The sequence below is a fragment of the Neoarius graeffei genome, chromosome 4, assembly GCF_027579695.1.
Source record: "Neoarius graeffei isolate fNeoGra1 chromosome 4, fNeoGra1.pri, whole genome shotgun sequence".
NCBI classification, from domain to species: Eukaryota; Metazoa; Chordata; class Actinopteri; order Siluriformes; family Ariidae; genus Neoarius; species Neoarius graeffei.
In genome coordinates this window covers 30392116-30406615 of record NC_083572.1, presented here as the reverse complement: position 1 = coordinate 30406615, position 14500 = coordinate 30392116, and the positions used below count along the sequence as shown (strand labels likewise).

The window sequence follows — 14500 nt, the reverse complement described above, 5'->3', positions numbered from 1 at the left end:
AGAAAAAAAAGAAAAAGGAAAGCGAAAGTGGAAAGTACAGAAAGGAAAGCAAAAGTACAATAAAAAATGAAGAGGATACTGGAAAATTATTTGTAGAAAAAATAAAAAAAGATTAGCAATTAACGCCAACACTCATGTTGCACTGCGTAGCACTGGATGGGGCACTGTCGGACCACTACCCCAGGGGGGATTTGATCTTGTGTTGGATCAGATGGGTCAGGCCTGGTACTGTTGAAAAGAGGTCCCCAAACTGGTCCAGTAGCTCTCCTAGTTCTTGGCATTGCTGGCCAATTAGGTCCTCACCTAGCTATACCAAGGTGCACCCTGGTGGTTCTGGGGAAAGAGAAGCATGGGCTGAGAGCAGTGGGAGACACTTGATCCAAAATTTCAGAAGATTGTGATAAGCTTGTGTTCTCTTCCTCTTACCTGGTTGTTGCAGGTGATAGTTGACTGGTCTGACATGCTCAGGCATGGTGAAGGGGCCCTGCCACCACTCAAGGAACTTGCAGTTAGTGGTGGGGTTGGACAGCAGGACACAGTTGCCAGGCTGGAACTCCCAGGACTGGGCAGAGTGGGTACAGAGGCAGCTCTGTTTGGCATGTGTTGGCAGATGGTGGGAGCCACTTTCTCAATATGACCCTGCATCCCCTTCATGTGTTTGATGGTCAAGTCAGTTTATTTGTATGATAGATAGATAGATAGATAGATAGATAGATAGATAGATAGATAGATAGATAGATAGATAGATAGATAGATAGATAGATTTATTCATCCTGAAGAAAATTAAGGCATCCAGTAGCTTATATGACGCATAGAAACATGACACATGCAAATGTGAAAAAAAAACTTGCATAAGACAATTGTGAGATGATCACAGATTCTAGAAGACAATTGTGAGATGATCACAGATTCTAAAGCAATATGCATAGTGGAAGTGGTTCAATAGAATGTTATGGTAGAACAGAATGTGTACCATGGTGGTAGTGCAAAAAGTGAACAGTGCAGGGATATGCCAGTGCAATTACTCCATCTTATTCAAAATAAAAACACAATATACCAATACAAAAATGTAAACAGCAATAGAAATTAACCATACAATTCATTTCATACCTGTAAACAAATACTTGAATTGAAAGATAACAACAAGGTGAAAATTTAGGACAATACAGACAAGATTTTTAATTTTTTTTTAAAGTCAAGAATTAAAAAAAAAAGGTTGTGCGTAGGGGCTAATTATAGGCAGTTAAAAAAAAAGATTGTCTGGGTGAATGATGTGTTGGGAGCAGAGTGAGGCAGTCTCATGTCCCAAAGTCCATTTCACCCCTCTCCTTCTGTGCTGAGTTAAAGAGCTAGATGGCCCTGGGGACAAAGGAGCTCCTCAACCTGTCTGTTGAGCATGACAGTGACAGAAGTCTGCCACTAAACATGCTCCTCTGTCTGGTGAATGTGCTGTGCAGGAGGTGGCAGTCATTGTCCATTATTGACAGCAGCTTATTCAGGGTCTTCTTCTCCGCCATTGATGTCCGGGGTTCCAGCTCAGTGCCAACGACAAAATCAGTCTTCCTCACCAGCTTCTCCAGTCGCCCAGCATCTCTCTTCCTAGTGCTACCTCCCCCGCACACCACACCATAGAAGGCGGCACTGGCCATGACAGACTGATAAAACATCAGGAGGAGTTTGCTACAGATGTTGAGGGGCCCCAACCTCCTCAGGAAGTAGAACCAGCTCTGACCCTTCCTGTAGAGTGCGTCAGCGTTTGCTGACCAGTCCAGTTTATTATCCAGATTCAGCCCCATGTATTTGTATATGTCTTAACTGCCTCCACATTGACCCCCTCAATGGAGATTGGTAGCGGGAGGGGGGGGCTGGACCTCCTGAAGTCCACCACCATCTCTTTGGTCTTGGTGGTGTTCAGCTGCAGGTGGTTTGTTCTGCATCATTTCACAAAGTACTCCACCAGGCTCCTGTACTCATCCTCCTGTCCATCCCAAATACACCCTAATATTGTAGTATCATCGAAAACTTCTGCATGTGACATGACTCAGAGTTGTACTTGAAGTCAGCAGTGCACAGGGTGAACAAGATAGGAGAGAGCACAGTCACCTGTGGCACACCAGTGCTGCTGCCCACAGTCTCAGAAGTGCAGTCCCTCGGTCTGAAAAACTGAGGTTTTCCTGTGAAGTAGTCCGTTATCCAGGACACCAGGCATGGATCTGCTCTATTCTGCAATAGCTTATCTCTCAGTAGATGGTGTTGAAAGTGCTGGAGAAATCAATGAACACGATTCTCACAGCACCACTCTCTTAATCCAGATGAGAGTACACCCTGTGTAGCAGATAGAGGATGGCATTCTCCACACACACATTCTCCTGGTAGGTGAACTGCAGTGGGTCAAGTGCATGGTGGACCTGGCATCTTAGGAGATGGAGCAGCAGCCATTCCAGGGTCTTCATTATGTGTGATGTAAGGGCAACAGCCCTGAAGTCATTGAGTTCACTGGGGTGTGCCACCTTTGGTACCAGTATGAGGCATGATGTCTTCCACAGTGTAGTTACCCTCCCCAGTCTCAGACTCAAGTTGAAGACATGTTGAAGTGGCTCTCCCAGTTCCACAGCACAGGCCTTGAGCATCCTAGGGCACACTCTATCTGGGCCAGCTGCTTTCATGGGATGTAGTCTCCTCAACTCTTCTCTGACCTGGTCTGTGGTGATGGGGGTGAGGAGGCCCCAGTTGTGTCTGATGGCTGATGTGAGGGGGAGGGGTTTGTGTCAAGTGGACAGTCACCAGCAGTTGGTGGGGGAAGTGTGGGGGTGTTAGCTGTGCAGTCCGCAATGGCATAAGCTTGGGGGGGGGAGGTATTGGGGTGGTTGCTGCGACAGTGGCAATGGCAAAGATAGCAGCAGCAGGGCTATCAAACCTGTTGTAAAAGTGGTTGAGCTGGTTTGCTCTCACCACATCACCGTCTGCCATGCCACTGCTCCTCCCACATCCCATAATGGTTTTCATGCCATCCCAGACCTCTTTCAAATTGTTCTCCCACAGCTTTTTTTCCACCTTCTGTATGACTCCTTTGCCTCTTTCAGCTTGACTGAGTTCACCCTGTACACGCTTGAACTCCACCTGGTCTCCATCCTTGAATGCCCTCTTATTATTAAGGGGGTCCTTGACATCACTAGTAATCCAAGATTTATTATTTGGAAAGCAGCATACAGTCCTTGTGAGAGCCACAACATCCATACAGAAGTTGAGATACTCAGTTGTGCAGTGTGTGACCTCTATGTCCTCACCATGTGGCTCCTGTAGCACGTTCCAATCTGTAGACTCAAAACAGTCCCTCAGAGCCTCCTCTGCCTCAGGAGTCCACTTCCTGAAGGTGCATGTGGTTGTGGGTTGCCTTTGCACATATAGCAAATATATATTGTACTTTGGCTGGAGAAAGATTTAGTTGTAGTCCGATTTTCCCCAGCAGGTGCAGGGGGTAGCACTGTATGTATCTCTCATGTTAGCATACATAAGGTCTGTTGTCCTGTTTTCCCTGGTAGGAAAGTCCACAAATTGATGAAAGTCAGAGAGGGTGGAATCCAGTGTGACATGATTGGTCACCGGTGATTGCCATAAAAGCCTCTGCATGTTGAGTTTGAAGCCTCACAATTGTAGAGTGGAGGACATCCCACACAGTTTCTGCAAGCGCTCGTGGGGGGGGGATGTAAACACACACAACAATGGCATGTGAGAACTCCCTTGGCATGTACTACAGCTGGAGACTCACCACCAGCAGCTCAATATCCCTGTAACATATAGTCTCTAACTGTAACATGCCCCGGATCGCACCACCTGTTGTTGATGAAGTGTGAGACCCCCATCTGTTTGGTGTCTGTCTGCCCTTACGATAATAAATCCTGGTAGATCCACATTAGCGTTCGGGATGTTGCTAGTTAGCCATGTTTCAGTAAAGTACAACAAGCTACATTCCCTGGAGATCTCCAGGTTCCTTACCAGGGCAGCCAACTCATCGGTCTTGTTAGCCAGCAAGTTCACATTCCCCATCATGACTGATGGAATAGAGGGCTTGTACCTCCACCATTTCTCTAGGTGCCTAGTTTTCACCTTAGCACTGGCTCTGCAGCCTCAGTTGTTCCGCCTCAGTTCCTCTGGTATAGGGTAAACACCACTGGCATTTCTTCATAGTGTGAACAGCTGATCTCTTGAATAAACAAGTTTGCTGCTGCTATTCTGTTGAGAAAAAGTCATATCCATAGGATAAAGTAAAACACAACACAAGGTGTGTAATCAAAGTTTAAAAAAAGTTGAAGAATATACAAAAAGAGATAAAACAAACATGCATTTAACAGAAGACATTTATCACAAAGGAGCTTTACAGAAAAGTAAAGACTGAACATATGAACTAATTTTATCCCTAATAAATATATTTATCCCTAATTATCAAGCCTGAGGTGATGGTGCCAAGGAAAACCTCCCTCAGAAGACATGAAGAAACCTTGAGAAGAATCAGACTCAAAAGGGAACCCATCCTCATTTGGGTGATAACAAATAGCATGATTATAAATAACTTGCTTCTATAACTGTGTGTATAATTGTGTAACCAGGAAATTCATTATCATTTTAGCCTGAAGTCTATTTTGTTGATGTTATCAACTGTTCATTGATGTACCGTAGACTTTTGTGCAAAACTGTTCATGACAACTGCAGACCTAAAGTTATCTTGTCAACTGCAGTCCTAAACCATCATATCAAAACTGTAAATCTCCAGAGCCATCTTCTAAGTGTCTCTTTTGACTGTCCATATGGGGCCATCCTCTACAGGAGTGATGTGATGAGACTCCAGCTAGAAGTAGGGCATCAGGATGGATTAGGCAGGTACAAAGAGTAGGAGAGGCCAGCATCACTGGTATCTTAGGATTGATGTGTAACTTGACAGAGGGAGAGACAGAGGGAAAACAGGTTGTTGGGTATGTCCATTGTCACCTAATGGTTAAGAACAGTAGGGGAGAGCGGGGTAAGATGAGCCAGGGGGTAAGATGAGCCACCCCCTGTTTCTAAGAAACAGTAAACAAATGTGACCATGTGACCACATTCAAAGGGGGCCGGGACCATTTACTTACACTTGTGGAGAGGAGCACCACATGTCAAACTAGGTGAGGGACATATTTATAAAAATGTGTTTTTGTGCTTTCTAAGTCAATTCCATGTTTGTCCACAGTGAAGATGATTTAGAGAAGACAAAAGTAGAATAATATTTAGACACATTAGGGTTAAGTTAGTGGCTTTCTAAGCTATGATATGAATGCTAATAAAAATAATTTTGATTAGCCTAATCCCCTTTATTAGCATTTTTCTACAAAATGGTGGCCATGGGGTAAGATGAGCCATTAGATGTGGGGCAAGTTGAGCCACTGGCTCAACTTACCCCATTGGTGGCTGAGCTTACCCAATATGGATGACACTTAAGTTTTCACATTTACTGGTCATATATGACAACAACATATATATATATATATATATATGACATCAGATGAGGAAGACCAGTTGTTAGGTGTGGGGGATTATGTTGTGGCAAAATACACGGGGAAGAAGAAAGTGCATTTCTTCATTGGCCAGATAATCAAATTGGATGTCTTCGAAATAGAGGCAAGATTTCTCAAAAGAAGCCGGTCATGCCATGGCTCTGCAAGAAAGCCAACCTTTGTCTTCAAAGAGAAAGATGAGGCTGTCCTGTCAAGACAGGATATTGTGAAAAAATTGCCCCGCCCCTTTACTGTTGGGGGGACAGCACGGAGGGAGAGGCAAATGGTGTTCCCTTGCCATTTGAACGCTTGGAACATTGAATAATGATGAAATGATTGAATGATTGATGGAATGATTGCTGCATGTTTTAGCAATGTTTTAACCTACTGAAAGAAATAAGATTCTTTTGGCACTGTTCTACTGTTTTAGTAATTTCTATAATATAGTATATCTCTCATTCCCTCTCTAACCATCCCTCTTTCTATCTATCTACGCATATCTCTCTCTCTATCCATCTATCTATCCCTCCCTATCCCATCTCGTTCTATCACCTCTCTCTTCATCTCCCCTTCTCTATGCAACGGCCCTATCCCCCACTTGATTGACTTGACTTGATTCATTGATTGCATTTCTAATAATAAAAGTTGTTTACTTTGTTAACCTAACATGTTTTGTGTTGGCTCAATTTACCCCACACAGTGGCTCATCTTACCCCGTGCATGGGGTAAGTTGAGCCACTTGACATTTTTTTTCAAGAGGTAATATCACTCTAACCATAAGAGCTTATCAATTATGTTTTGCTCAGATAGTAACAGTACACTTTGAAATTTGGTATGGTGTGTAGACTGGAAGCAAAAATGGCTTTAACATGTAGTTATGATGAAAAATGTAAAAAGTGGCTCATCTTACCCCACTCTCCCCTACACATTGTGTGAAGAGTGCAAGCAGGGACTCTGGGAAGCCTAAATATTACAGCATAACTAAAAGGGAGAGTCAGAAGAAGAAACAGACATGAGGGAGGCCTGGGACATAGAGCAGCCAGCCACTCCATCATCAAAGGATGGTGGTTCAGAAGAGTGAAGACTCCTCTTACCAGACCTCCTTTGCCACATTCAGGAGGCTCTAGGGCCTTCTCCTGAACAAGAGCTTGAACAGCATGAAGCCTGTTCATGTTAGCAGAGTTTCTCGGATCATGAGCAACATGTACAGGAGAAGGAGGTCCCAGTTCCTGTCATCCTCATCTACGACTTGCTGCAGCATCTTCTTCAGTGTCTTACTGAACCTCTCAACCACTCTGTTGGTCTGGGGGTGATAGACTGAGGTGTGGATCTGTTTGAACTGCAACAACCGACACACATCCATTATTAACTTTGACACAAACTGTGTACCATGGTTCATAAGGAGCTTCAGGGAGCCCCACAAGGGAGAACAGCAGCATTTCAGGATCTACTCTTTCAAGAGTGGGTAGTCTTCTGCCAAGCCTGGTGGGAGATCATATTCAGTGAGCTGGGCCTCTCTGGTGAGTAAAATGGCCAAAGTCTGGGCCCACTCCTCCTCAGGCCAGCCTTCTCATATAGCAGTTTGTTTGAAGGTGTAGAGGTAAGCATTGACATTGTCAGATGGAGTCAACTTGGGGACCAGATGAAGAACCTTTTGGTGGGGATCTGGAAGGCAGCCAGGGAGCAGAGTTCTTTGCTGCAGCAGCTCCTGGGTGACAACTTGTAAGAGCTTGTGAAGGGCCTCTGTCACCTACTACTGCTGGAGGCTGATTTCCAGTAGATGCTGCAGGAAAGGTTCCATGGGGGTGAGTGGGTGGGTGGAGTGTTGTGTTCCATCCATCCATCTGTAACCGCTTATCCTGTGCAGGGTCACGGGCAAGCCAGAGCCCATACTGTCTGACTATGGGTGAGAGGTGGGGTACACCCTGGACAAGTTGCCAGATCATCACAGGGCTGACACACAGAGACAACAATTCACACTCATGCACACCTATGATCAATTTAGAGCCACCAATTAACCTAACCTGCAGGTCTTTGGACTGTGGGGGAAACTGGAGCACCCAGAGGAAACCCACACAGACACAGGGAGAACATGCAAACTCCACACAGAAAAGCCCCCGTCAGTCACTGAGTTCAAACCCAGAACCTTCTTGCTGTGAGACAACAGTGCTAACCACTACGCCACAGTGCTGCCCAGTGTCGTGTTCATGCCCAAATTTTCCACTAGTATGGCAGTCGCATCTGCGGCAAGGAACACATACTCAACCCAGGATTCAGTGGACTAGTTAAGTGCTTTTTTTATTTAGTAAAAGGCAGAGGAAGTGCAAGGGGTGAGAGAAGTATTGCAGGTGCAGGCAGTGGTGGGCCAGAGCTGGCCTAGCATTGAGTCACAAGCAAGGGCTGGATGCATCTGGGTCTTTCGTCACTCTACTGTTAGAAGTAGGGACGATTGCCAGTGAGAGCACTGATTTCTCTGTTGTCTTCCTTGTCGTCCTCAGCATTGGTGAGATGACCTGTGCAGGAAGAGGATGGAGGAATTGGTCACCATGCTCTGAGAAAATCCAACGAACCTGTTTTATGGCTGTTCCTCTTTTTACTCCCGTGGCTGCTTGAGGAAGGTAGGTTGAGGCGTAGTTTAAGCCACTCCAGCAGTGTGTAATCAGTGGGCTCTGCCCCATGGCCACACTGCTTTTGGCAGTCCAAAATAGTTGTGTTGATGTGTCACTGTCTCTTCAGCACCATAGCAGTGGTAGAGTGAGGAGTGATACACTGCTTGGGCAGTGGCTTCTTTGGGCCACCATCACACTGTCTACCATGGTATACTGGAGTTGATGTACTGTGTTCGAATTAAGTAATGAATAACAGATTTAGGCACTGCCTAAAAGCGGAGCTCCCATCTGTTTCTGGGTTGTAGAATTTTCTTATATCATAGCCAGTCTCGGGCGGCACGGTGGTGTAGTGGTTAGCGCTGTCGCCTCACAGCAAGAAGGTCCTGGGTTCGAGCCCCGGGGCCGGCGAGGGCCTTTCTGTGCGGAGTTTGCATGTTCTCCCCGTGTCCGCGTGGGTTTCCTCCGGGTGCTCCGGTTTCCCCCACAGTCCAAAGACATGCAGGTTAGGTTAACTGGTGACTCTAAATTGACCGTAGGTGTGAATGGTTGTCTGTGTCTATGTGTCAGCCCTGTGATGACCTGGCGACTTGTCCAGGGTGTACCCCGCCTTTCGCCCGTAGTCAGCTGGGATAGGCTCCAGCTTGCCTGCGACCCTGTAGAAGGATAAAGCGGCTAGAGATAATGTGATGTGTGTGTGATGTGATAGCCAGTCTCTTTTGTTTTATTTCTTTACTGGCTAGCACTGGCCACTAGGCAGTGTGTATGACTGGTAATTACTAACACTGGCCACTAGGCGGTGTGTATGACTGGTAATTACTAACACTGGCCACTAGGCAGTGTGTATGACTGGTAATTACTAACACTGGCCACTAGGCAGTGTGTTTGAATGGTGGTACATGTACAAACCACAAAAAATTGACTCGATGGATTTACCATTTTTTCTTAGGTATGGTGCTCCGCTTGGGAGCTCCACTATGAACTCAAAGTGCAACCACATTGGGTGAACAGTGTAGGACTTACAGAAATTGTGTGTGAGACCCCCCCCCCCCCCCATCACCATCACCCAAAAAATAAACATCTAAAACAAGCTTCAACTTGTACAAGAATTATAGGAATGTCAGGGTATGAAGTGCTCATGATTCAAAGTGTACCACTTATCTATATTATCTGCTCAGATTCAGCCAAATGCTTCAAAACATTTGATTGAAAATGCTTCCTATGCTTCAACTGAGTATGCGTTTCACTTGCTGACCATAAAAATGAAGGCAAGATGTCCTAAGAACAAGCAGAAACTGAAGACAGCTCCAGTACAGGTCTGGCAACTAGTTACAACTTGCAACCAACTAAGATCAAACTGTAACCTCTTAGAAACATCAAAACCACCTGGGACTCTAACAGCCACCAACACCACCATAGCAACCAGCTAAGTTTCCTTAGTAACTTACCCATCTGTGTTCTCGCTTCTTGAAGGCCGATTGTTTTTGAAACAATCTGATTTTCAGTTGTTTGTTCAGTTATCCGTTCATTCACTTCTTCCATGTAAGGGCGAGATGGCAGCAATATCCAGTTTAGAAATAAGACTGCTGCTCCACTCATTCACTTTTCTTCATACTGTGTAGTCCGCCATTACTGCTCGGCTCAGGCAATTACTAAAACCCAGGACGGAACGGGATGTCACCAGTTTTAGCAACAACTGCAGGGAGGTCACTGCCCGAGTGATATGTCCCGTTCTGTTCCGGGTTTTAGCAACAACCCTCAGCTCACTCCAAGAGGACTGGTGCAACTGAACTCACTTTCCTTTTAAAAAAATTAATAAAATACTTTCCTTTTCTTGTAGTTTTCTTTAATTGCTGGTACTAAACCCTCTTTCAATACGGGTTTATAGCCAACACTCCTCAACAGATCAGAAGTTTCGTACAAGTCTTCAGTAAAATGTGCAGAGCAGAGGAGAGACCACTTCATAGGCGCCCAATGTGCCTGTGAACTTCTCACAAAAAGCGTCCAAATCTTTGCAGTCTGAGTATTCTTGAACCATGAATGCAACATAAATCCATCTGTCGTGTTGCTGCACATCTACGTGGCATAGCGATAAATTAGCTCAAAATGGAGGATCGGAGTTGCAGTCAGCTCTGTGTTTTAGTATAGCGGAAGTGGCGATAAGACCAATAGACTTCCTGCTGTGACATTACGGACGTCAAGGTCATTCACTCAGACTGCTACCTATATAAATCACTTTAATCGTAAAAATTACTATATTAGATTTATTGTTAATGCTTAAAACTATTCTTGTGCCATTCTTGAGGTCTCAAGGCATTTATAAATGAAAGTGAGGCCATGGCTCTGCGTATATGCTTTAAACATACAGTTTTGGTTAGAAGTTTACATACAGTGACATGAGTGTCATCTTCGATATGAATGTCATGGCAATATTTGGGCTTTCAATTATTTCTCTGAACTATTCTTTTTCTGTGGCAGAATGATTGTACAGCATACATCTTAAATAGAATCCGGTACACAATTTTCTTTGGGTTTTCTGAAATCAACACTGGGTCAAAAGTATACATACAGGGTCAAAAATTTACATACAGCACACCTAATATTTGGGCAAAATGTCTCTTCACAAGATTCACCTTGACCAAAAATTTTTTGTTTACTATGAACAAGCTTCTGGCAGAATGCTGGTTGGATATTTCATGAATCTTCATGGTAGAATTGGTAGAGTTCAATTAATTTTTTTTTCTTGGCATGGACTCGACTTATAAGCACGGTCCATATATTTTTGATAGGGTTGAAGTCAGGGTTTGTTTTAAGCTTAATGTTAGCCTGCTTTATCCTCCACAACCAGCTCTGATGCATGTTTGGGTTCATTGTCCTGTTGTGACTCCCAATCATGTTCAAGTTTCCAATGATGTGAGGTTAGCTGAAGAATTCCTCCTTCTTCATTATTCCATCCACTTTGTGCAATGAACCGGTTCCACTGGCAGTAAAACAGACCCAGAGCATAATGCTGCTACCACCAGCAGCTGGTACAGTGTTCCTCTGTACATCATGGCCATTGTAGCCAAACAATTCAATCTTTGTCTCATATGACCATATAGCTTTCCTCCAGAAAGCTTTTTCTTTGTCCACATGGTCAGTTGCAAACTTTAGTTAAGCTTGAAGGTGTCAATTTTGGAGCAGGGGGTTATTTCTTGGATAGCAGCCTCTTAGTCCATGGTGATATAAAACTCACTTAACTGTAGACGGTGATCCATCAGCTTTCAGTTCATGGCAGGGCTGTGACATGGTGGTTCCCAGATTATTCCTGACCATCCAAACGAATTTCCTTTCAGCTGAGGGTGACAGTTTGGGTTTTCTTGAAACAAAGTGGCTTGGCAAAGTGACTACACCTCCTAGTAACTTACATAAAATTGTTTGAACTAATTGTCAGATCTGCAGTTGTTTAGAAATGGCTCTAAGAGACATTTCTGAGTTGTGTATATCTGCAATCCTCTTTCTCAGTTCTGCACTGAGCTCATTGGACTTTCCCATTGTATTGTGTGTTGGTTAATCCAATGAGTGCTGTAAACAAACCCTTTTTATGAAGGCACAGAGAAGCTACCAGCTGTAGTCAATCACTAACAGGAAGTTAAGAGGCCTTGGCAAGATAAGAGACATTTTGGAAGTCTCAGCATCTCTGAATTAATAATCTAAGTGAGTGTATGTAAATTTTTGGCCATGTATGTATACTTTTGACCCTATGTTGATTTCAGAAAACCCAAAGAAAATTGTGCACCGAATTCAAGTGTTTTTTGTTTTTGTTCAAGATGTATGCTGTACAATCATTCTGCCACAGAAAAAGAACAGATCAGAGAAATAATTGAAAGCCCAAATATAGCCATGACATTCATATCCAAGATGACATTCATGTCACTGTATGTAAACTTCTGACCATAGCTGTAGAGTTTAGCCTTTAAACATGCTTAAGTGTTCATATCAACATCCTAGCAACCAACAAGTTAGCATAACAACCACCTTGCAACATATGGAGTATCATAGCAGCATTTTAGTACTGTATGTATAACCTTTAAAAAGGCTTCAGCATTTTTACAATTTACCCTTTACATATTCCCATCTCATCTCATTATCTCTAGCCACTTTATCCTTCTACAGGGTCGCAGGCAAGCTGGAGCCTATCCCAGCTGACTACGGGCGAAAGACGGGGTACACCCTGGACAAGTCGCCAGGTCATCACAGGGCTGACACATAGACACAGACAACCATTCACACTCACATTCACACCTACGGTCAATTTAGAGTCAACAGTTAACCTAACCTGCATGTCTTTGAACTGTGGGGGAAACCGGAGCACCCGGAGGAAACCCATGCGGACACGGGGAGAACATGCAAACTCCACACAGAAAGGCCCTCGCCAGCCCCGGGGCTCGAACCCAGGACCTTCTTGCTGTGAGGCGACAGCGCTAACCACTACACCACCATGCCGCCCCTTTACATATTATGAATTTTATTTCCTTAACTGTGACACATTTAACATTTTGAAATTAGTAACAAGAAAATACTGTAATAATGTCTAACGCTTTTAATAGTTAAAAAATAAAATGCTAGATGAAATGTTTACTTTTTTTTTTCTTTGAGGAACATTGTTTTTAAACAGGGCAGCACAGTGGTGTAGTGGTTAGCACTGTCACCTCACAGCAAGAAGGTCCTGGGTTCGAGCCCAGTGGCTGACGAGGGCCTCTCTGTGTGGTTTGCATGCTCTCCCCATGTCTGCATGGGTTTCCTCTGGGTGCTCTGGTTTCCCCCACAGTCCAAAGACATGCAGGTTAGGCTAATTGGTGGCTCTAAATTGACTGTAGGTGTGAGTGTGAATGAATGATTGTCTCCATGTGTCAGCCCTGCGAGACCTGGTGACTTGTCCAGGGTGTACCCCGCCTCTCGCCCATAGTCAGCTGGGATAGGCTCCAGCTTGCCTGTGACCCTGTACAGGATAAGCAGCTACAGATAATGGATGGATGGATGGATGTTTTTAAACATTTCAGTAGTTTTTTTCACATATTTGTTGACAAACTGGAGATTATTGTCCCACAAAGACTAGGCCTTTCTTCAATACAGAGGTTGGACCAAATCATGATTGCAGTCACCTATTGACATCACCTGTTTCAAATCACATCATTACACAATTGTTTTACCTCATTACTGGCCCTAGATTGTCCCATCCCAACTTTTTTTTTGAACATGTTGCAGGCCTGAAACACAATTAACAAATGAAATTAAGTTGACCAGACAAAACATAAAATATCTTGGGTTCATACTGTATAATTAAATACAATTCAAGTATATTTAGAAATCCCCGCATTCTTTTTTTTTTTTTAATTATTTGCATTTTCTGATTTGGGGCTGTATATCCTGAGTAACTTATGTTACACAAGCCAATGCTCAAACTCCATCAAAATTCAAAACACAAGAAAACCTTCTGCATGTTACTCAGTATGCTCTTGGCTCACTCTAATTCTTCTTCTCCTCCTATCCTACATCAGGACGAGTCTCTACAAAGGCTACAGAAAGAATCTGAGACCCTGCAGAAGTCCTATGCTCGTTACTTCGATATGAACATCATCAACAATGAGACTGATGAAACCATCTGGCTACTGGAGGAAGCCATTGATGTCGTGTCTACCACTGCTCAGTGGGTGCCTGTGTCCTGGGTCTATTAGCAACCCCTGTAGGCCACAGTTTTACACCAGTGTGGTCCAGACTCATCTCCCTCAAAAAACAACAACAAAAAAAAAAACACATTCATCTCTAAGGGACTTAGAAACTACTATTCCATGTGTTGATATCTTCAAGACCCTCCTGTGGGACGGCAAAAGCATAATGCTGTACATATATAAGCAAATAATATGAAAAGAATAAATATGGTTCTGTACTTATAGCTAGTTTGTAATTTGTTTTTTGAATGTAAAAGACTGCACCTCAGGAGCATTGATGAGCACAGTAAGGTGGTCAGTGATTGTTTGGGGGGTGTTGGGTGACATGAATGTTTGAAAGGAAGTGTCCATACACAGACTTAATACTTGGGCACAGATTAATTGGGCAGAAGCATTCTTCTTTGTCTTACCTCACCAGTCCAATGTCACATTTCCTGGACATGTTCATAGTGGTATGTCCATAGGCAATTGTTAAGCACAATTGGCTTGAGTGTGCCAAAATGCTATATTTATTTTTCAAAGAGACTGGACTGAACATGTTAGACTTTTGATGATTTTAGCCTGTGCTTGTCTGTCAAACTCTCTTATAAATTCCTCTGTTTCTTTAACACTTAATTTTCACAATGGACAGTGGAGTGTATGGGTGCTCTCTCTCTGT

The 14500-nt window shown here is 43.8% G+C and overlaps 1 protein-coding gene across 1 annotated transcript in view; it reads left to right on the top strand.

Annotated features, from left to right (window-relative positions):
* LOC132884556 (peripheral plasma membrane protein CASK-like) overlaps nucleotides 1–13848 on the top strand; it is an 86382-nt gene extending 72534 nt beyond the window's left edge. Inside the window, exon 6 of the mRNA XM_060918415.1 lies at nucleotides 13672–13848. Within this exon, the coding sequence (XP_060774398.1) occupies nucleotides 13672–13848 (177 nt within the window). The remainder of the gene's footprint in view (nucleotides 1–13671) is intronic.
* Nucleotides 13849–14500: the final 652 nt, after the last annotated feature.